This window comes from Mustela nivalis, assembly GCF_964662115.1.
Source record: "Mustela nivalis genome assembly, chromosome: 1".
Classification (NCBI taxonomy): domain Eukaryota; kingdom Metazoa; phylum Chordata; class Mammalia; order Carnivora; family Mustelidae; genus Mustela; species Mustela nivalis.
In genome coordinates, this window is record NC_139020.1 from 213,950,604 (window position 1) to 213,972,588 (window position 21,985).

General features: G+C 57.5%; 1 protein-coding gene across 15 annotated transcripts in view; it reads right to left on the minus strand.

Annotated features, from left to right (window-relative positions):
- CELF5 (CUGBP Elav-like family member 5) overlaps positions 1–21,985 on the minus strand; it is a gene marked incomplete at its 5' end in the record, with an annotated part of 201,459 nt that overhangs the window by 167,016 nt on the left and 12,458 nt on the right. For 8 of the 15 annotated variants that reach the window (XR_014313228.1, XR_014313229.1, XR_014313230.1 and 5 more), the window contains 2 exons: positions 2,119–2,247; positions 4,151–4,202. Coding sequence is in view for 12 of the 15 variants with exons in the window: in XM_082736449.1 (XP_082592575.1) it covers positions 2,119–2,247; positions 4,151–4,202 (181 nt within the window). Of the gene's footprint in view, positions 1–2,118; positions 2,248–4,150; positions 4,203–6,789; positions 6,810–14,328; positions 14,412–21,985 lie in introns of those variants that run through there. The other 7 variants (XM_082736450.1, XM_082736441.1, XM_082736443.1 and 4 more) reach the window with 4 other exon arrangements.

Below are 21,985 nucleotides of genomic sequence, written 5' to 3' on the forward strand. Positions count from 1 at the left end.
CAGGCACTGTGAGGCAGTGTGCAGTCCGGGGGAGGGGCAGGTCCTGCCCGCTGGAACAAGTGAAGGGCACGGGCTTAGGGAACACCCCCCAGCTACCAGCCGCTGACACGGTGAGATCGAGTTGTAATCAGATATGCAGAGAGAAGGTGACAAATGTTCAGACAGAGGCACTGAGATACAGTCTTGTGGGCACACTCAGGCACAGATACATTCAGACCTAGACACGTAGGCCCATGTGACCAGAGTTGGAAAGATGGGGACAGAAAATAAATAAATAAATACCAGACAGGTCAGACCCAGCGGCTGGCCACACAGGAAGAAATCAGAAATCACGCAGCCAAGGCAGCCAGGGACCATGAGACACAGGCAAATTCGGACACAGAGTCATAGGAGAGGCTACTAGACGTAGTTCCAGACGGGCATATTGTGGAAGAGCCAGGCCGACTGGGGGTGGGGTAGGACAATGGAATGTTCTAGAATTAGAGAGTGGCAATGGTTGCACAATTTCTTGAACATACTGGAAAGCACTTAGCTGTATGCTTTCAAAAGGTGGATTTTACAGTATGTAAATATCAATTAAAAAAGAAAAGAAGGGTTCCTGGCTGGCTCAGTCAGTAGAGTATGCTACTCTTGATCTTGGATTCGTGAGTTTGAGCCCCACATTTGGTGTAGAGATGATTAAATAAACTTTAAAAAACATTTAGAAATAAAAATAATTAGAGAGAGAGAGAGAGAGAGACAAGCAACTAGGGACCACGGGATACATTCTGTTCTTAGAAGATAAAAAGTTTCCAGGGCCAGAGACAGGCAAGGCAACAGTTGGTGCCTGACAGGTGAACCCCAAAAGGTAGGACAGGTAGACTGACAAAGACCTCCAGACACACGAAGAGCTAGGCAGAAATAGTCATTTAGACACTAAGGCAGAAAAAGTCAGAGACTAAAGACGCAGGTGGAGTGATGCCCTTCGCAGGCACTGTCACGTGGGCAGACAGGGAAACAGGTCTCTGCGGACCACGAAAGTCTTTTCCAGATGCTCAGCCAGGATCACACAGACGGTGCACGGGAAACTGTCCCACAGTTAGGTGGGCACAGGCGGCGCGCGGGCCGGACCAGGCGGGAAAGGACGGTCTCCGCCCACACAGCCCACGCCTCCAGGAGCCAACCCCGCCTTCTCAAGCGCCCCCGCCCGTCCCCGGAAGCCAAAACCCGCCCCCACGTGCCCCGCCCCTCCCCAGAAGCTAGTCCCGCCTTCTCAAGAGCCTGGCCCCGCCCCGGGAGCCAACCCCGCCCCCCCGTTCCCGCCCTGCCCCAGAAGCAAACCCCACCTCTCACGGGCCCTGCCCGGTCCGCAGGAGCCAAACCCGCTTGCTTGCTTGCTTGCTTGCTTGCTTGCTTTTTTTAAAAAAATATTTTATTTATTTGTTTGAGAGAGACAGAGTGAGAAAGACCATGAGAGGGGAGGTCAGAGGGAGAAGCAGACTCTCCCCATGGAGCTGGGAGCCCGATGCGGGACTAGATCCCAGGACTCCGGGATCATGTCCTGAGCCAAGGCAGGCGGCCAACCAACTGAGCCACCAGGTGCCCCCCAAACCCACTTTCTAAAGTGCTCGGCCCCACGCCCAGGAGCCAAACCCACCCTCCCACGTGGCCCGCCCCGCCCCAGAAGCCAACCTCACCTTCTCAAGTGTCTGGCCACACCCCCAGGAGTCAGCTCCGCCCACCCACGTGCCAGTCCCCTCCCCCAGGAGCCAACCCCGCCCGCCCACGTGCCCCGCCCCGCCCCAGAAGCCCATCTGGTTTTCTCAAGAGACAAACCCGCCCTCCCGCATCCCCAGGCGGCCCCAGAAAACAACCCCACCTTCTCGAGGGCCCGGCCCCGCCCCCAGAAGCCGAACCCCCACCCCCGTCCCAGGTGCCCCGCCCCGCCCCGGAAGGCAACCCCGCCTTCTCAAGGGTCTGGCCCCACCCCAGGAGGCAATCCCGCCTTCTCGAGAGCGGGGCCTCGCTCCGGGAACCAACCCCGCCCCGCCCCGTGCCAGGCCCCTCCCCCAGGAGCCGAACCCCTCCTCCCGCGCGCCCAGCCCCGCCCCCGGGCCAGCCCCGCCCCCGGCCGGTCACCTTTGCTGCTGCCGTCAGGCCCGCGCAGCACGGTGCATTCGTCGATGACCCCAAAGGGCTGGAACAGCCGCAGCACGTCCTCCTCCGACTGCTGCTTGTTCAGCATCCCCACGAACAGCTTCCGGTCTCCTGTGGGCGGAGACACCCCCTCAGCCGCGTCCTGGCCTCCGGGAATTTCTCGGTCCCTCGGTCCCTCCGGCAGAATGGAGGCAGCAGGGCGTGGGGGGAGCACGGCTGGCCCCTGCTCTGCCTGCGTGGGGGAGGACTCAGCCGCGCGCTTCCCTGCTCTGGGCCTCTCCATCCTCCCACGTGCCATGCTCGGCTCATCTCCAAGCCTCGGCTCACGCGGCGCCCCCCTCCTGGACGCCCTCCCTTCAACCCTTCAGGGCCTCCGACCGCTTCCCGGCTCCCACCCTCCGGGCGGAGATGTCTCTCTCCTCGCTCGCGGAGAGCCCACACAGTACTAGTGAACGAACCGCCTGGCCTGGCCTGGGTCCCTGTCTGTCTGTCTGCCATCTAGATTTCCCAGTGGGGGTGACCGCTGATGGCCCCTTTCCCCTCAGCAGGGGCCAGGCAGTCCATGTCTGTTGAATGAGTGAAGGCACCTGTGCGCACAGGAGCAGGTGCGGGAAGCCTGGAGCCCCCATCTGCTGGGGTGGGGGTGGGGGCCTGGCTGGAGGCCTGGCTGGCCAGCCTCTCCCGTGTGAGGCCCGAGAGTCCTGCTCCCTCTGGTAACTGGGCTGCTCCCCTGTAATCAGGAACATGGCAGCTTCATCTCCCAGGGATGGTGAGCTGGGTTACTATGGAAACCTGTTCTCTGGCAGCTGTCACTCATGGGGATGGAAGAGAGAGGCATAGACGCAGAGAGACTGACAGTCCGGGAAAGAGACAGAGACAGAGAGAGAGACAGGGAGAAACACAGAGACAGAGACAGAGAGAGAGAGTAAGAGACAAAGAGAGACACACAAAGAGTAGAGAGAGAACCAGAGAGACAGAAGGAGAAAAGATGGGCGAGAAAGAGGTATGGAGAGGGAGAAAGAGAAGTTGAGACAGAGAGAGACAGAAAGACAGAAGGAGGAGGAGGAGAAGAGGAATTAGTAAGAGTGAGAGAGAGACGAGAAGAGACGGAGACATGCAGACCCCCCCCCCCCGTCCCAATCCCTGACCTACACGAGCAGCCTGCTCCGAGACTGTGAAAACAGGTCCCAGCCCAGATGGGCTGTACCAGGCTCCTACACATACACAGGAGTCCTAACCGCCCTGCCCCACACACCACCCCCAAGGCTGGATGCTCCGCCTCAGCCCCCAATCCACCTGAACTGGGGAGGGGGTAGGAAAATCTCCAAGAATGGCTAGACTTGGGTGCCACTGGGGACAGCCAAGCATACTCCTATGGTCACATCCCCAACACAGTCCAGACCTACGCAGACGCCAGGCCTCCAGCCCACATACCCACACGCCCAGCCCGGAACAGTCAGGCACTCACAATCCTACACACACGCCCACGCCCAGGCCAGGCGTGCACACGTGCACACGTGCACACAGGCCAGCAGGAAGCCCCACCACATAAGCCACAGAAACACACGTGCACATGCACCCTGCTCACACACATCTGCATACAGGCGTGCCAAGGTACACATGCTCACATATACACAAACACGCACGTGCACACACACAGAGAAATCCCCCCTGAGGGGTTCCTTCAGGGATCCCAGCCCCTCTGCCTCAGAAGACCCTCCAGTATTGCACCCCACGGGCAGTGGGGCATTTTAAGATCTAGGGACAAGCAGCTGGACCTAGCCACCTGCCCCCCAACTCCTTCACTCCTAGACCTGTGGCACTGTGGTTTGGAAGAGGGGACACCCCCTCTCCCCGCTCTCCTGCGCCTACCCTAGCCAGGAGACTCTGCCTCTCCCACCACAATGAGGTATGTGAGTCTAGAGGGGACAGGTACAGCCTTCTGATCAGGGGTCCCCCCCTTCCCCCATTCTTCTGCCACCCCCCAGCCTGGTGGCCACGGAGAGATGACAACTACCTCCGCGGCTTTCGCTGTCCGCCGGCTTCACCTGGATTGGCCGCGCCATCTGCGGAGAGAGAGGGGAGGAGGAGGTCGAGGCTGACAGTGGGGACATCAGGGGTGAGGGCTTCACCTGAGCTCTGCCAGGCACCCTGCCCACCTCCCCGAGGCACAGCATCCCACCAACTTCCAGCAGCAAACCAGTCAAACAAGTGACACATGGTCCCACCGACGGGGCTTTGCTCATTGCTGTCTGGAAAACTCTAACTTTACATTCAAAACCCGTTCACAATATTTCTTGCTGTAGGAAGCCTCCTTGTATTCCCAGGTGTAGTAGGCTCTTTGCAAAGTTGTCCAACACCTCTAGTCTCTGCATATTTGACTTTGCAGTTTTTCTCATCAAAAACTGGAGCCTGTTTCCCCACCTTTCTGTATTTGGACTTGGCTATGTGACTTGCTTTGACCCGTGGAAGGTCATGGAAGGGAAGTGATGGGACTTCCAGGCTCTGGCCTTGAGACACTTTGCAGCTTCCTCTTTTGGAAAGCTGACATTGGGACAAGCCCAGGTGACAAGCCCAAGCAGAACAGGAAGACAGACCTCATGCCCTGAGAGGCCCCACTGCCAAACAGCGCATGGGAGTGAGGCTGGCCAGTCCTAGCTCATCCCGGCAAGCCCTGTCCACCACTGCATGAATGACCCCAGGGGAAACCAGCAGAAGAGCCACCCAGCTGAGCCCAGGCTGAGCTTACTAACCTGCAGAATCAACAAATAAAATGGTTGAGGTGTTTGTCACCCAGCAGTAACTGATACGAGGGCAGGTACTCTCAGTCCCTTCTCTGAGCGCTGGGTGCGAGGACTGTCATACCTGAGTGGACCAGCTTTCAATCTGGACTCGTTCTGGATGCTTCTGTTCTCCAACCCCCTGCCCCCTCAGCACTGAAAATGATGTTTAATGGAAGAAATCCTCCTCTAATCCCCACCCCCAAACTGACCCAGCCATAGGGGTGAGCTAACGTGGGTATTTGAGAAAAACTCAAGGGATGTGGGAAATGCGTGACATTGCTTCTCCACTGGTTTGAGAACAGAATCTCTCTCCAAGCCTTGTGGCTCCTGGTGAACTCCTATTCATCCTTCAAAACCCAGCTCAAATGTCCCCAAGCAGGCCATCTTTCCACCCCGCTGGGTTCCTTCCTCCCTCTGCCTCAGGGCAGGAAGTGTCTACATCTTGCTTTCTCAGAGCAGGCAGTTCTCTTCACACCAGGCAGGGAGAATCCGAGAGGCTTGCCAAATTGAATTGACCAGAAAGAAGTGTCCGGCACACGCCAGCATGGAAGGGTGGCTGGAATGTCTGTGCCCGACCTGGGGTTGGAACAGACCCCCTCCCAGGTCAGACCATCCCCATGGCCATTCAGAAAAGGTGCTTGAGGGGTGTCAGCTTTCTAGACGCTGTACAGACACCCAGCAAGCTCCGGAGAGAGGCTCAGTTTTCACCGGGCTTTACAGATGTCAACATCAAGGCCCAGACTCTTTGTCCAAGGTCATGGTGGGTGAGTCAAGGCACTAAGCCTTCCTAGACTTAAAATTTAAGGATCTTTCTACCCAGTCCTATGAGTAGAGACCCCTCTCCGACTCTGAACCCCCAAATCTCCTTCCCCTTGTCTTTGACCCTATCTCAGTTCGGAGCCTCCCCACGCCATCGGAGGCCCCTCCCTCACTCTGCGCCCTCTTTCCCTGAGCCCCCGCCCCCCGCAGCTTCCCTACCCCACCTGCGCCCCTCCCATTCTGAGTATTTGTTCCCCAGCTCCTAATGGGCTGCCTCAATCTGAATTCAGCCTTGGGAGCCCCAGAAGCAGAGAGGCCTTCCGGGCGTTCCCGATGCCTGCCACTCAGCCACACCTTCAGAGGGACCCAGACCACCTGCGAAAGACCAAACCACGTCTCCCTGCCCCCACCACGTGTGCACGCACACGCACACGCACACACCCCCTCTCCACCTGGGTACCACACCCAGCTAGCTGGAGGCAGGAGCGGGGATTATTTAACCAGACGGGACCCGTTTCTGGGCGGGGGGCAGACTGAGGTTGTGAAGGGAGCCGGGAGGAGCGGGGGCACCTGAGCTCCGGCCTCCGGTTCGCCCCCTCGCCGCCCGCCCCGCCTCCGCTGGCCCTCACCTCCTCCCTCCTCCCAGCACCTTGGGCAGATGAGGATGGGGTTGCCATGGCAACGCTGATTCACCACACGGAAGCTGGCAATTGTTGTTGCCATGGAAACCGCCTCTTAGGGGCGAGCCCAGCTCCTGCCTTGCACAAAAGAGATATTTAAATATAATCTTCTGGAGATGGATGAGCTGAGGAGGGAGCGAGGGAGGGGGCCACGGGGAGGGAACCTGTCCCCATCACCGCACCCTCCACCCCCGCCCCATTCTCGCGGCCTGGGTCCCTGCGCCCCATCTCCCCCGCCCGCTGCCGAGCCTGGGACCTTCCGCCTCCTCCTGGGAGACCCCTTCCCCCTCCCGGGTCAGCTCGGGCTCGGGCCGAGAGTCCCGGTGCGGTCCCGAGAAGCCAGGCGGGCAGTCCCCTCCTCCCCAGTCTCCCGCTCCAAAGCCGAGGCTCGGAGGCCTGGCCATCCGCACCCCGCGGCCCGCCTTACCCACCGGCCTGGAGACGCGCGCCAGGCTGGCCTCCACGTGCCGCCGCCCGCCCGGCCGGCCCTGGGCGCACAGGCGCGCACACGCCGCACGCACGCACCGGCCCCGCGCCTCGCTCCCCGCGCCGGAGCCCGACGCCCAGGCGGGCGCAGTTGATCCGCCCGCCAGAGGCCGGGAGGAGGCGGCGCGGCGCGGGGCGCGGGGGGGAGGGGGTTAGTGGGGGGGAGGGAAGCTGGGTCTCCCCACACCCACCCCTCCTGTCGCCCCTGCCCGCCCATCTGGCTCTGCCCACCTCCTTCCGGCTCCCTCTCTCCATCTGTCCCACCGAGGTCTCTGCCTGGTGCCTCCCTCCCTCCTCCACCTTCTCTGGCTCCCCATGGCTGCATTCCTTCCCTGCCCCCCCCCCCCCACTTCCTCCTTTCATTTAGTCAAGAACATTCCTGGTGTGCCCCGTGCTGAGTAATTTTGCAGCCCTAAGGAGGACCCTCTCATCTGGAACCAGGGGAGACAGAGGCAGATACAGACACTCCCAGACCTAAGCAGTCAGGATGGAGGCAGAGGTGGGGACAAGCCCCTGGGAAACCAGAGAGCGTAGAGCAGTGGAGAGCCAAAGGTTATCCTGGGCTTCAGTGAAGATGGAAAGTCTGTAGGGGGTTTTGAAGTATGAGTAAGAGTTTGGTGGGGGGGGGCAGTTTCTCACGTTGGAGGAATACCTACCTCCACCGACTCATTTAATCTCTAAACAACGTCATGAGATGGAAGCTTCTTACTCTACAGATGGGCAAATCAGAAAGGGAACGGAGAAAATCAAAGCAGAGGCCCAATCCCCTGGTTTCCTCCGGGTCCAGCCAACCCTCCAGCCAAGGGGCCTGTGGGCCGGGGCTCTGGGGGAGCATCTGTGTCTTTGGGGTCGGCATGCTTTAGGTAGATGAGACCCAGTCCTTGCCCTGCCCCCCAACCTTTGCTGGGTGACTTCAACCAAGCCACGCACCATCGAGAAACCAGGGTCCCTCATGTCTGAACTATGTATTATTACAGATGGGGAAACCGAGGCCACTGGGGGAGGGATGGCGGGAGGTGGCAGAGGCCCCCGCTAGGTCGTTTCCGGGCAGAAGGGAGGAGGAGAAAGCCAGGTGATGCCAGGCCGCTGGTGCAGCCTCCCCTTCGCCCGCAGCCCCAGCGCCGAACCCAGCCTCCCTGCCAAAGAGACCACGCCGCTGTCCGGCTCTAGGTGCTGCTGTGGCTCCTTCTGGCCTGGGGCTGGCACCCCGGCCTTCCTCCCCACTGGCCCCGAGTCCTGCAGGCTCCGCGTGTCTGGGACAGTTCCTTCATTCACTCATTCCTTCGTTCAGCATGGATTTTCCAAGCTCCCACAGCGAGCTCAGCAACGTGCCTTGTCCCCTCACAGGAGCCTCAAAGCCCCTCTGCAATCCCATTTCACAGACGAAGAAACGGAGGCCTGGGAGGGTCAGAGCCCTGGACGTTTGGCACCGGAGTCAGGTCATGGGATGTGGGAGGGGGACTTGCAAGGGGGCCACTTCAGAAATCCCTGTGCACATAGAAAGGGTTTTCAGGAGGGGTCTGTGGGGGGACCCCCAGACAGACAAACTTAACCCTTTCTGGGGTGCAGGGCAGACACCAGATCCAGGATGTCCTTTGCCCCTCAAGACCCTCCCGAAGAAAGAGACAGGACCCGCGCTAACGGCACAGCCCCTCAGAGACAGGGCTGGACCGGCCACCTGCCCCCCGCCTCACTGTCCCCACGGGCCTGGGCCATCTCCAGGAACCTCATCCTGGGGTCTGACACCCCCACAAAAAGCCTCTGCTGCAATCTGAGCCCTCTGCCCAGCGTGGATTCCAGGGGCCTGCGGTCCGTTCTGGGTTCTATTCTGGGATTCTGTTATTCAATTTAGGATCCTATTCCAGAATGCCGAGATTTGATTAAACCACATCCCCCACGGACGCCGCTGTCACACTCAGACATGGGAGCTGGAACTCGCTTCAGAAGCAGCATTTGTGGAGGGGGCTTGCCTGTTCCCTGCACTGTGGGGGGAGCACGGAGCCGGCAGATGACCCAGCTCACCCTCCCCTCCTGGTTTAGAGATAAAAAGACGCAGGTGTCCACGCCACCCTGTCCCCCCCCAAAACACACACATGCACATGGGTTTTTGAGGGGAGGCAGGGGACAGGAAGGATGGTGGCTGCCTTGGTCTCTCGCATGACCCCACTGTGGCCCCCTAACTCCCCGGGGTCCCTGTGCAGGTGTGTGGGGGCACGTGAGCCGCCCGGGGTGGGGGCTCTTCCCACACGGGGCTCCCCTCATGCGGCTGCTGCTCCGTCTTCTGGCGGAGATGCCTGGGGGGGTGCGCTCAGACATCCCTGCTCCGATGCGGCTGACATGCACGGGGGACTCCCCCCCCCACAGGCCCCCCCCCCGGCACTCTTGCCGCCAGCCACGAACGAGGCTCTGAGTGTGCTGATGGCAGATCTGTGGGTCCCCTCGGGGTTGGGGGGGGAGAGGAGGCTCCCCCGCAAGTCCGACCCCTTCACTAGGCAGGGGGCCGTCAGCTCCAGAAGCCAAAGGCACGTGTCCTCGGGGTGGGAGCTCCCGGCTGCGGCCGGAGGAAGCATAGCACGTGCCCACCAGACACAAAGCGCAGACGAGGGTCTCTGTCACGGCAAAAGCTGGAAAGGACGCGGGTGTCCACCAACGGGAGGACGGACAAGTCAGCTGCGGCTTCGTGCAGTGAAATGCCAGCCAACCGTGAGAAGGCGCCCGCGGCTGGGGCGCGGCACGACAGGGGATGCCGACCCTCTACAGCATCGCGCTCAGTGACAGAAAAATGCAGACGGTGAAGACTCCGTGTACTGCGGGTCCGTCCACCGTGGGGAAAGAGCAAGTGGGGAAAAGCAGCCCAGGGTTTCAGAGATCTGGTCGTAAGTGCAGAGAATGTGAAAATCGGGGGTCAGTTACCACAGAGGTCAGGACGGTGACAGCACAGGCTTGGGGACGTGGCAGGGACGGTTTCTGGGTATTGTTGACAATTCATTCCTCCCCCTCCGCCTCTCTAGCCATGAGCTGGTATCAAACTGAGACCCACAATCTAGACATAATAAGATGACACTGAATCGTGTTCCGGGGTCTAGAACATTCTAGGTCTGCACCAAGATGGTAGAGGATCCGTGGTCTAGAACATTCTACATCTGTGGTATCCAAGACAGTGGCTGACTCCTAGTTTAGGACATTCTAGGTCTGAACTTACCAATACAGTAGGTGACCCCCCAGTCTAGAACATTTGATATCCGCGGTCTAACCCAGTAGCTGACCCCTGATCTAGAACATTCTAGATTTGAGGTGTCCAGTGTGGTAGCCACGAGCCACATGTGGCGGTTTAAGTTTAAATTTAACTCAAACAGCATTAGAAATTGTTCCTGAGGGGATGCCTGGGGGGCTCAGTCCATGAAGTGCTTGCCTTCAGCTCAGGTCATGATCCTGAGGTCCTGGGATCGAGCCCCATGTCTGGCTCCCTGCTCAGTGGGGAGTCTGCTTGTCCCTCTGACCCTCCCTCCGCTCAAGTTTTTCCTGAATCACACTTGCCACATTTCAAAGGCTCAGTAGCCACACTAACCTAGCGGCCACCAAGTTGGACAGCAGAGACAGAACATTCCATCACTCTGGAAAATTCTATCGGACAGCAATGGCCTAGAATGGGGATCTGCCAATTCCATTACTGACACACAGCCACACTTATCCATTTCTGCATTGTTTGTGGTTTCTTTTATGTGATGCCACAGAGGGCCTAGAGCCCATGAGGCCAAAAATGGTCCCTCTCTGACCCTTTACAAAAGAAGTTTGCCAACTCTCGGCCTCGAACGTTTTACTGTCCAACATGGTGGCCACCAGCGCATGTGGACATCAAACCCTTGAAATGTGGCTTGTGTGGCCGAGGAATAGAATTTTAAATTTTGTTTAGGGGCACCTGGGTGGCTCAGTGGGTTAGAGCCTCTGCCTTCGGCTCAGGTCATGATCCCAGGGTGTTGGGATCGAGCCCCGCATCAGGCTCTCTGCTCGACAGGGAGCCTGCTTCTCTCTCTCTCTCTGCCTACTTGTGATCTCTGTCTATCAAATAAATAAATAAAATCTTAAAAATTTTTTTTGTTTAATTATAATTAATGTAAGTATAAACTTACATGTAAAAACTGATTTCTGACTCCATTCTTGGAAAATCTCTTAAGTATTTTAGAGCAAGCAGGTGTGTGGACCTGCTTCTCCAACTCTCCGTTTTATAGAACGTAAACAGCAAAGGCAGATCGAGCATTTCTGATCACAACTGACTGTCTGAATTGAGATGGACCAAGGGATGGGCCCACCTCCAAGGGACAAAGGGCTGTGAGCTCTCCTTAACTATGCTGACTGCCTGCTGCACTGATAATATCTTGGAGAGGTGTTGGGTTAAGAGAAAATCTAGTATGACAATTAATTTCACCTGTTTCTTTTTAATTTTTCGCTGTTGCTCCTAGAAAAGTGGGAATGCCACTTGTGGCTTGCGTTCTATGTCCCTTAGCATTCGCTCTAGAACATTCACCAGCTCCCTATTCTCCTGACCATTGGACACCAGGCATCTCTCCCAGTCATGACAATCACAAATGTCCCCAGATGTCGCCCAGGGTCCTGTGGGTCGCAGAATCACCCCCCCGGGGTTGGGACCCCCTTGTGACCTGATGTGAACTCCTCCGTGAGATCCTGCACTCAAAAATGTGACTGGCAGCCTCCCAGTGTCGGCACACGCGGTCCCCACGCTGCCCCCACCTCCATCTGCCACAGCTTCCCCATCTCTCCAGACATGGCGCAAACGCTCCGTCCTGCAAGAAGGAGCCTTGTTTGCCCGTCACCAAGTCCTCGGCAGTGGGCCGGGCCCCCTGCTTCCCCCTGGGTCTCCTCCCTGAGATGTTCCCCCCAGCTGCCTCATACCCACTGTTCATTCTGTGGCTTGAATGGGGAGCCCCCTAAAACATGTCCAAGTCCTAACGCCCCAGAACCTGTGAATGGGACTATATTTGGAACAGATGTCAGTAAGTCATGGATCTCGAGATGGGGTCATCCTGGATTTCGGGTGAGCCCTAAACCCAGGGACAGTTGTCCTTATAGGAGAAAGGCAGAGGGAGAGCGGAGACGTATAGACCCATGTTGACAGAGGCTGATGCCTCTACGAGCTGGAGAACAAGGACTACGGGAGCTCCCGGAAGCTGGAGAGACGCGGAGCAGCGTCCCCCCCAGAAACTCTGGAGGGAGCACGGCCCTGCTGACACCTTGATTTCAGACCTCGGGTCCCGGAATTGAGAGAGCGTAAGTCTCCATCGTGCTAAGCCCCCTAGTGTGCGGCCCCCCATTCACTCCTGCCCAGGAACCCTTGCTTCCAAGGCATCGCAAACCCCAGACCTCTACCTCCAAGATCCCTGCCCCAGTCGCTTCCCGGGCAACCACATCGCCCTGCTGCCCCTCTGAGCCCCGCTCCCTGCGCGGCGCGGTGTCCCCAAGCACGCTGTCTGAACAGAACCTGCATCCAGAGTCTAAAAATCCCTCTGAGCGTCCCCCTGCTCCTCGGTTCCCTGTAGCTCCATCACCGGATGCCCTCTCGCTGGGCCCCGCGCCGGCCACAGAGCAGGTGCTCTGTGCGTGTCTGCTGGATGCACCACTGGGAGCTGACGACTCAGCCCAGCGTCTACCCTGAAGGGGCCCCTGATCCCAGCTGCTGATGGAGCCCAGAGCCCATCTTTGTCCCCAACACGGAGGGAGCCGGGGCTCAGGTCAGGGCAAGGGAGGCTGGCTTTGGGTCTCAGAGACTCCCTCAGGAAAATCATGTTAGAGCTGTTAGCACATCTCCGTGAGGGTAGGGATTGTTCCGGACAGAAGGGTCAGAGCTTCCAGCCCAAATCTGACCTCACACACACACACACGCACGCACGCACGCACACACACGCACACACAGGTCCGGTGGACGCAGAAGGACTGGGTGCCCGCGCAGGGTCCGCGGTCAGATCCCCGTTCCGCTGTTTGCCAGCCGCCGACCTGGGACAGCACCCACTACAGCACTGGTTGGTTCCTCTGAGTGCCCGACGCCCCCGGGGCCCTGGCGCCTGGAGGCCCAGGCCTGCTGAGCGTCCTCCTTGCGTCCTGGGGGGACCCGACCGACCTCTCGACGGCGACGTCAGGAGAGACTCTGAGCCAGGATGGTGCTGCCAACTCACTCCCTAATTCCTGCCCCGGGACCCCTGAGAGAACTCATGCCGGATGTGGGATCATTGTTCGGCAGCAGGAGATAACTAAGAAGATCCACAGAACTCCACTGTCCCCCTTGCCCCCCAAGTGCTAACCTGCCCCCCAGTTCCGGCTTGCTGTGGGGAGATGCTGGCACCACGTCCACGGGAGGGAGAACTGTGAATTCTCAGATGTCACCTCCTCAGTGAAGACTTCCTTGACCGCGCTCTCTACAGTTTCCTCTCTCCACTCCCCCCTGTTATACTCTTCCAGTGCCGAAGATCAGAGAGGTTGAGTCACTGGCTCATGGACACGCAGCAAGGATTGCTGGGGACTAAGCAAGGAGTCCACGGATGTGGCCGCCACGGCACTCTACCCCTCTTGTCTCCACTCCACGCCCCCCTCGCCCAAAGAGGGGCACCTTAGTCTTCACTATGAGGCCGAGGCCAACCCCAGGACCATTTTCGGTGCTTTCAGCGTCGAGCCAACCCCTGCCATGACCTCATGTTGCCGGCAGGTGCACCCCGATTACCCAGCTAACCAAGCGGCACACGTATTCTCAGCATTTGTGGCTGCAGATGCCACCCAAGCCGCCCCCAAAAGCCTTTGATGCTGAAGAGTCCCCGAGAATCCCAGAGGGAAGGGTGGGCACCCCCAGAGGTCACGGGGTGCCATGGATCTCACTGTGGTTCCTTCAATCTCCATCTTGAGGCACTGCCTGGGCTCAGTTGGTTCAGGGGGACCACCTTCCCTTCACCGGGGACAGGGACCTCCTGCTCTCCGCAGGAAGGCAGGGCTGACAAGGACAGCCAGCAGGGACAGAGCCTGGGCCAGCCCTGTATGACCTGCCCGGTCCCCTCCCTACACTCCCCTCCTCTCTTGCTCCCTCTTGCTCCCTCTGCTCTAATCACACAGGCCTCCTTGCGGCTCCTCCAACACTCCAGGCACAGTCCTGCCTCAGGGCCTTTGCACGGCTACTCCATTTGCCTGCTAATGCTTCTTCATCCTTCAGGTCTCAGCACAACGACAGTAACGCGCAGGGCCAGGTGCCCTTGTGCCGTGTGCAACCTACACGACCCCACACAACCACTCTGGTGGGGAGTACCAAGCATAGCATGCAGTAGGCACTCAGTAAATGCTCTCTCTGATGATCGCTTCTGTCTGTCTGCACCTTGTACCTCTTTCTGAGTCCAGAGGCAAGTGGGCTCCGCCGCTGATCCCAGGAAGGGCCTCAGCCTTCCCCAGGCTGAGAGCAGCCCCCCTCCCAGACAGCACCCCGGACTCACCCCGGGCAAGGTCTTCTGTTCGTGCAGGGCAGTCTGAGCTTTGATGGCGGAGTCCCTGGCACAATAGGTGAGAAAGGCACAGCCTGGAAAGGAAAGAAACGGGGCTGTTACGAGAAGGGGATGTGTAGACCCGTGTTCACGGTCACATTGATCCCAAAGGCCAGAAGGTGGAAACACCCCAAATGTCCTTCAGTGGAGGAAGGATAAACACAACCTGTCCTTCTGTCCCCACGCAGGAACACGGTCCAGCCTCAGGAAAGAAGGGACCCTGACCCCTGCCACAACACAGAGGACCTCGAGGTCACGGGGCTCAGCGAGAGCGGCCAGACCCAGAAGGTCTCATCCCGCAGGACCCCACTCCCGGGAGGGCCCCAGAGGAGTCGCGTCCGCACAGACAGGAGAGGGTGGGAGCGGGGGCTGGGGAGTCCGTGCTTCGTGGGGACAGAGTCTCCGTGTGGGGACATGGAAAGTTCTGGAGACGGAGGGTGGGGGTGTTGCAGGACAGTGTGAGTGTGCTTCATGCCACCGGGCTGTGGGACGCCTGGGGGGCTCAGTGGGTTAAGCGTCTGCCTTCGGCTCAGGTCATGATCTCAGGGACCAGGGATGGAGCCTCACATCGGGCTCTCCGCTCAGCCGGGTGCCTGCTTCTCCCTCTCCCCTCCACCCCCACCCCCGCTCACACTCTCGGTCTCAAATAAATAAATAAATAAAATCTTTAAAAAAAAATCTAAAAAAAAATGCCACTGAGCTGTGCAGAGATGGTTAATATGATGAATTTAATGTTATGTGTATCTTATCACGATAAAAAAAAATTGGAAAAGAAGGAGAAATTGGTTAGGATGGTGGATTTTATGTTCTTTTTACTAGAGGTTAAAAATAAAAAAGAGAGCAGCCTACTTTTTTGGGGGGGCCGACAGCAGACGTGCAGTCTCCCACCCCCCCAAACCGGTGAGATAGGGAAGGGGAGAGGCGAGCCCCAGCTGCTGATTACATCGTGGCTGAGGCTGGATGAAGAGCTACTGGGAAGGCGGGGTGAGGTGTGGCGGGGGCAGTGGGACAGCCGCCGCCGCAGGGAGGGGGTGGGCCGGGCACCAGCCGCCCCAAAGCTGCAGATGAGGGGCACCGCGGCTCTGCCGAGACCTGTTTCGTGGCCTCGGACAGCGCCTCTCTTCTCTGGGCCTGCGTAGCCGCCATCAGCGAGGGTGGTCTGAGTGCAGGCCGGGGCCGAGGGGCGGCGAGGGGAGCTCGCGGGAGTGTGGCCCAGTGGCCAAGCGCAGAGCCAGTCAGGAGAGGGCGGGGAGGGCAGGCCAGAGCCAGGCTGTGTTTGACTGGACGACGTCTTGGGGTGAGGGTGAGTTGGGGGGTGGGTTGTGAAGCGTGAGGCCTGCAGAGACGAGAGACATGGAGAGAGACAGAAGCCAGGAGCGAGAAGTCTCCAGAGACAGGCCGCTGAGATCAAAGGTGTCGGAAAGACGTTTGCCGGAGGCCAGTGGGGGGGGTTGGGGGGGTGTGCGTGGGATGCAGGCGGGAGTCAGGTCCCCGTGGACGGGCGCAGGGGACCAGGCCTCAGCCCTGGGCTTTGCCTCTAACCTCTGGGGGCCTCATTTTCACCGCGTGTGGAATGAGACCATCGTTGGCCATTCGGATGCTGTGGGACCCTGTGTCCACCCCGCCCCCCACCTCCCTCCCTCTGCCTCCCCCCGCCCTGCGGACCCCCTGCGCAGAAGCCCTGGGAACAGCTTTGTGGTGCCCATTCTCGCTCCAGACAGGAGCTAATTAAAGCGTTTCCTTCCTTCTGGGATGCGCTCACCGATCCGCCCACAGGCCCGCCGGTTGCTGGGGAGGGGTCTGGTTGCTGGGGAGGGGTCTGGTTGCTGGGGAGGGGTCTGCCGCAGGCCTGACGGGCTCCCTGGGAGCCCTGGGGAGGAGGGCACCAGGCAGAGCAGAGGATGGTTTCTAGCATTTAAAAGACATTTGTTGTGAGCATGTAAAATGGTGCAGCCCCTGTGGGGCTGTTTGGCGGCTCCTCAAAAAAAGTTAAACAGAATTACCATAGGATCCGGCAATTCCACTTCCGGGTCTGTCCCCGAAAGGACTGAAACCAGGGACTCGGAGAGATATCTTGAACAGACACTGCACACACTCACGGCGGCGTTGTTCACAACGGCCGGACGTAGAACAACGCAGTGTCCATCGATGGATGCACCGATGGCAAGATGGGGTCCATTCACACACTGGAATATTATTCTGCCTTAAAAAGTGGGGAATTCTGACCCGTGTCACCACGTGGATGAACCTTGAGGGTGTTATGTTCGGTGTAATAAGCCAGACCCAGAAGGGCACATCCTGCAGGACCCCAGTCCCAGGAGGTCCCCCAGAGGAGTGCTGTGCACGCAGACACAGAGGAGATGGTGGAACCCGGGGCTGGGGTTAGGGAGTGGGGAGTCCATGATTCGTGGGGACAGAGTGTCCGTCTGGGGAGATGGAAAGTTCTAGAGACAGAGGGTGGGGGTGGCTGCAGGATGGAGGAGTGTGTTTAATGCCACTGAGGTATGCAGTTAAAAATAGTTCGGATGGGGGGAGGGCGGGAGGCGCCTGGGTGGCTCAGTCAGTTAAATGTCCGACTCCTCTTGGCTCAGGTCATGATCTCAGGGTCGTGAGACAGAGCCGCCCCCCATACAGGGCTCCCGGCTCAGCGGGGAGTCTGCTTGAGATTCTCTCTCTCCCTCTGTCCCTCCCCCACCCCACTCTCTCTCTCTCTAAAAATCAATAAATCTTTAAAAAATGGTTAAGATGGTGAATTTGGTGTTATGTGTGTTTTACCGCAATAAAAAATCATCACTGGGATATATTAAAAATATAACCCCCCCAAAATTGCAGAATACGTTAAGTGTACAATGTAGCAAGTAAATATAAAATCATGTAACCATCTCCCAGGTCAAGGAATAGAACACGGCAACCACCAGAAACCCCAGTGCCTCGCATCCCGTGACAGACCCCTCCGTCCCCTAGAGGTGACTGCTAGACTGGCTTTCGTAATAGCCACGCCGTCGCTTTTCATTATGGCTCCTGCCCCATGTGGATCACTACTCAGTGCAGCTGAGTACTTCCTGCTTTCGAACTTACGTAAACGGAATCAGAGCGTATGTACACTTTGTGCCTGGCTTCTGCTACTCCACAACAGGTGGCTGTGGGAATCAGGGGTTAATTCCTTTTCGTAGCTGTGTAATATTTTCTCCTGTGAATATACTGCAGGTTGGCCATCCGTACTCTTGTGGGCGGGCATCTGGGCTGTCCACCGTTAGAGGCTATCATGAACAAAGCTGCTTTGGGACACTCTTGTATGAGTGCTTTGATGCACAAAGACATATCTGGGAACGGGACTGCAGGTTATAAGGTAGGCTTATGTTTAGCTTTAAAGGATTCCTTCGAACAGTTTTCCAAAGTGGGTTGTACCAAAGAATTCTCCAATCAACGGGTCTGACAATATTAATGCTCATTTTCACCAACGCTTTTAAACGTTAGTCATTACGGTGGGCGTATCACTGTATTTCATTGAGACGTAACATACATTGCCATAGTTATTAACAAAGCCGGGCACCTTGGTGCACTGTAGGAATTCTTTATGTGCTGTGTAAATCAAGAAGACTTCGTATTCTTTTATGGCTCTATCTGATGCATACATCTTCCCCCAATCTATGGCTGGTCTGTCTACTCTTTTTGTGTGTGTGTGTGTGTGTGTGTGTGTGTGTGTGTGTCTCTATTGTCTGAATTTAATCCCCCAAGGTCTTCAGGGAAAGGAGAGGTGCTAAGACAACTAATCTAGGGCCGGAGAGAAATTAGGCAGTGCCGAGAAATTGGACTGCGGGGAGATGTGAGATAGAGACAAAACCCTTCTCCTTGGGCCCATTCTTGCCTGCGAGGCCTCATTTGCAGAACATGGAGTGCGCTGGTCCTGGGAGGCTAGGATGGGACCCCCAAGCCACCTCCTAGGCCATCTGCCTCTGGGTGCAGAGAATGTTTTCAGCCAGAGAGACGCGAAGACGCAACTGTGTGCCGCTGTCCCCGGTGCTGAAACGCTCGCTTGTTCTCCTGACCCGCTCTCTTCCCCATGTCTCCGTTTCTCCTTTCTAATTGGGGAAAATGTGTGATGTTCACCACTTTCTGGGGAAACACAGCCTTGATTCTCAGTTTCTGTTAGGGCTGAATTGGATCTCCCTCCCCCAAATTCATCTGTTGCTCTCCTAACCCCTCAGGACCTCAGAATGGGACCTTATTTGGAAAACGAGCCATTGCAGATGTAAAAAGTTAAGGTGAGGTCGTAGGTTAGGAGGACCAGCCCCAGCGCCGTAGGACTAGTGTCCTTTAAAAAGGAGGACATCTGGGACGCCTGGGTGGCTCAGTTGGTTAAGCAGCTGCCTTCGGCTCAGGTCATGATCCCAGCGTCCTGGGATCGAGTCCCACATCGGGCTCCTTGCTCGGCAAGGAGCCTGCTTCTCCCTCTGCCTCTGCCTGCCATTCTGTCTGCCTGTGCTCGCTCTCTCTCCCTCTGTCTCTGATAAATAAATAAAATCTTAAAAAAAAAAAAAAAAGAGGACATCTGGGCACCGAGACACACATTCAGGGGGAAGCCCATGGGATTATGAAGGCAGAAATCCGGGTAATGTATTCACAAGCCCAGGGACAGTAAGGACCTCCAGGGACAGTAAGGACTTCCAACAAACCACTAGAGGCTGGGAGACACCGGAGCCAGGTTCTCCCTCCATCTCAGAAGGAACCAGCTCAAGCCACACTTTCATCTCAGACTTCTGGCTCCCCGGACGGTGAGCAAACATGGTTCTGTTTTTGAAGCCCCCTGGTTTGTGGTACATTTTCTCAGCAGCCCTCGCCAATGAATACCGTTCCCCAACCAGCACAGACTTTTACTGGTATTAATAAAGTTCCCGGGCTTCTAATACTAATAAACTTGTACTCAGTAATGACTCACTCCGTTCTTATAACAACCCCACAGAGTAGCTGCTAGTATTGTCTTTATTTTACAAATGAGGGTCTGGAGCACGGAGTGGACAAGTGACTTGCCCAGGGTCACACAGGTGGTAAGCGTGTGCTCACTCAGGCTCCACACTGGGGTACACTGCCTGGAGCTTGCATCTTTTAAAAAATTTACCCAGGGCCTAGGGGAAGATCTCCGGTCCCTGACTCACCCCTCCCCAAAAGGAGTTTTAAAATAGTGCCAGGATCAAATGCTGGGTCGAGAGCCATGGACGCCATTTTAATTGTTCAAGGTCTATTTGCAGCATCCTAGTCCCAGAGAGACCTTTGGAGGGAAGCCACAACCCAACCAAAGCCTACACTGGGTGACCCTCTCATCTCAGTTTCAGTCCTGGACACCCCTACCCACACATCAGCCTCCCCAATGACAAGGCGACCAGGCCTGGTGTCCAGTAGCCCCTGCCCCTGCTGGCCAAGCCCTGGGGTCCTTCCCAGAATGCTCAGCCCCTGACCGTCCCTTCACACCCACACCCATTTTCCAAGCCTGGACCAGGACAGACCTGGGGTGGGGGGCTGTCATTGCCCACAGATCTCTCTAGGCCCAAAGACAGAGCAGGGACCAAGATGGGGGAATCATTGGGGAACAAGAGTATGTATGTATGAAAGTTTCCTAATAACTACTTCTGTGTCATCACAGCTCCCTTGGGAGGCAGGGAGCTCCCCGTCTCTAGAGGTAAGCAGCAGGGGCTCCCCAGAGAGGAAACTTCTTTGTCAGAGAATCCTGAGAGACCTTCCTCATGCTAAGATCCTCTGCTCTCTGGTCTGAGATCTGAGCTTTTGGGATTTCATGACTCAAAGTTGGAATGACAATAATAGTCAGTGTCCGCGGAGCACCACATCCTACGGGGCACGTCACCGCTATCAACCCTCAGTCCTCAGACTAGCCCAAGAGAACTGCATTGTTGTGTTTATTATTATTATTATTATTTTAAAGGTTTATTTATTTAGAGAGAGTGAGCATGGAGTGGGGGAGGGGCAGAGGGAGAGAGAATCCCAAGCAGACTTCCTGCTGAGCATGGAGCCGGGCATGGGGCTCGATCCCACGACCCTGAGATCACTACCTGAGCTGAAACCAAGAGTCAGACGCTCAACCGACTCAGCCACCCAGGGGACCCGGTATTTTATTTATGATTATTTCCGTTGTACAGGTAAGGAAACTCAGACAGCAGCCACCAGGGTAACACAGTGACGGGGCCAGAGGCCAGATCAGAAACCCAGAGGACTAACTCCAGTCTGTTCCTCCTCCACCTCTAGCGTCTCCCTCTTATAAAGACAGTAGTAGTGGTGACAATGGCTCCTTCACAGAGCACCGGGACAGGGTGGCCACTCTCCTAGGGCTGGGCTGCACCCCCTTCGCCCCCTTCCCTCCTTGCAGGAACCCAGCAGGGCGGGTTACACACAGTAGTGGGGGGGGCCGGGGGGAGCCTTGCCTAAGACGCACAGCAGGAAAGGGCAGAGCTGGAGTTGGAGCCCGGGGCATCTGACATCACGGGTTTCACTCCCATCCACTGCACTGAGAGGCTTTGATCTCCAGGGTGTGCATGTGGAGCGGCAGGGGCTCCCAATTCTGCCACCTTCCCTGAAATTCACTCAAAACCTTGGATACGTTAAGACAAACGTGGCCTTAAGAGCATCTGCAGGACCCCGTTGCCCAAGGCTCTCCCACCAGCCCACACTCCTCTATTCAGCCCGAGATGCTGCCTCTGGGGCCGAGGGGCAAAGGTGGCCATGGTCCCTCTGTAGCACCATCTCTGTTCACTCTGGGGACAATGTCCTCATTAACAGGCAATCCTAAGACTCAGAGGTTGGGAAGAGGCAAGTGTGGTCAGCCTGGGGCAGCAGAGGGTGGGACAAAGGGCTCGGGGAAGCCCAGAGGACTGGAAATGGCTCTGTCTGGCATCGAGGGTGTAGGGAGCAGGCTGGGGAGTGCGGCAGGTGTCGAGAGACGCTGCTGGGGGGCGGGGAGCATAAACAGGGCCCCAAGGACTTTGAGCAGCAGGTGAGGAGAATGAACAGAGTTGAAGGCAGTGGGGAGCCCCAGAAGATGTGCGGGCAGGGGAGGGCACAGGGGTGTGAGCTGGGAAGATCTGGGACCAGCCTGGAGGAGGGACTGGAGCACAGGCTAGAGGCTAGAGGTCAGGGGAGGCGAAGATTGAGGGGCCTTTGGAGGCCTTGGAGGCAGAGAGGAAAGATGGGTGGGACACTCCGAGGGGGTCTCCGGGGGGCGAGGGGCTGGGGGTGGAGGTAAGGCGGAAGGCCGGGGCCATCCCTGGGAGGGTGCAGCAGATTGTGTGGTGGCCCTGCAGGAAAGACAGCGTACGTCCCAGACCCTGTGCGTGGGACCTCATTTGGAAAAAGGGACTGAGTCCATGTAATTAGAGATCCTGAGATGAGATCCATCCTGGATAACAAGGTGGACCCCAGATCCGATGACAGATGTCCTTGTAAGAGACAAGAGGAGACACAGAGAGAGGAGACACCACGTGAAGACAGAGGCACAGATCGAGGGACGCGGCCGCAAGCCAAGGGAAGCTGGAGCCCCTGGAAGCTGAAGGAGGCAGGAAGAGCTGTGCCCGGAGCCTCAGGAGGGAGCACAGCCCCTTGA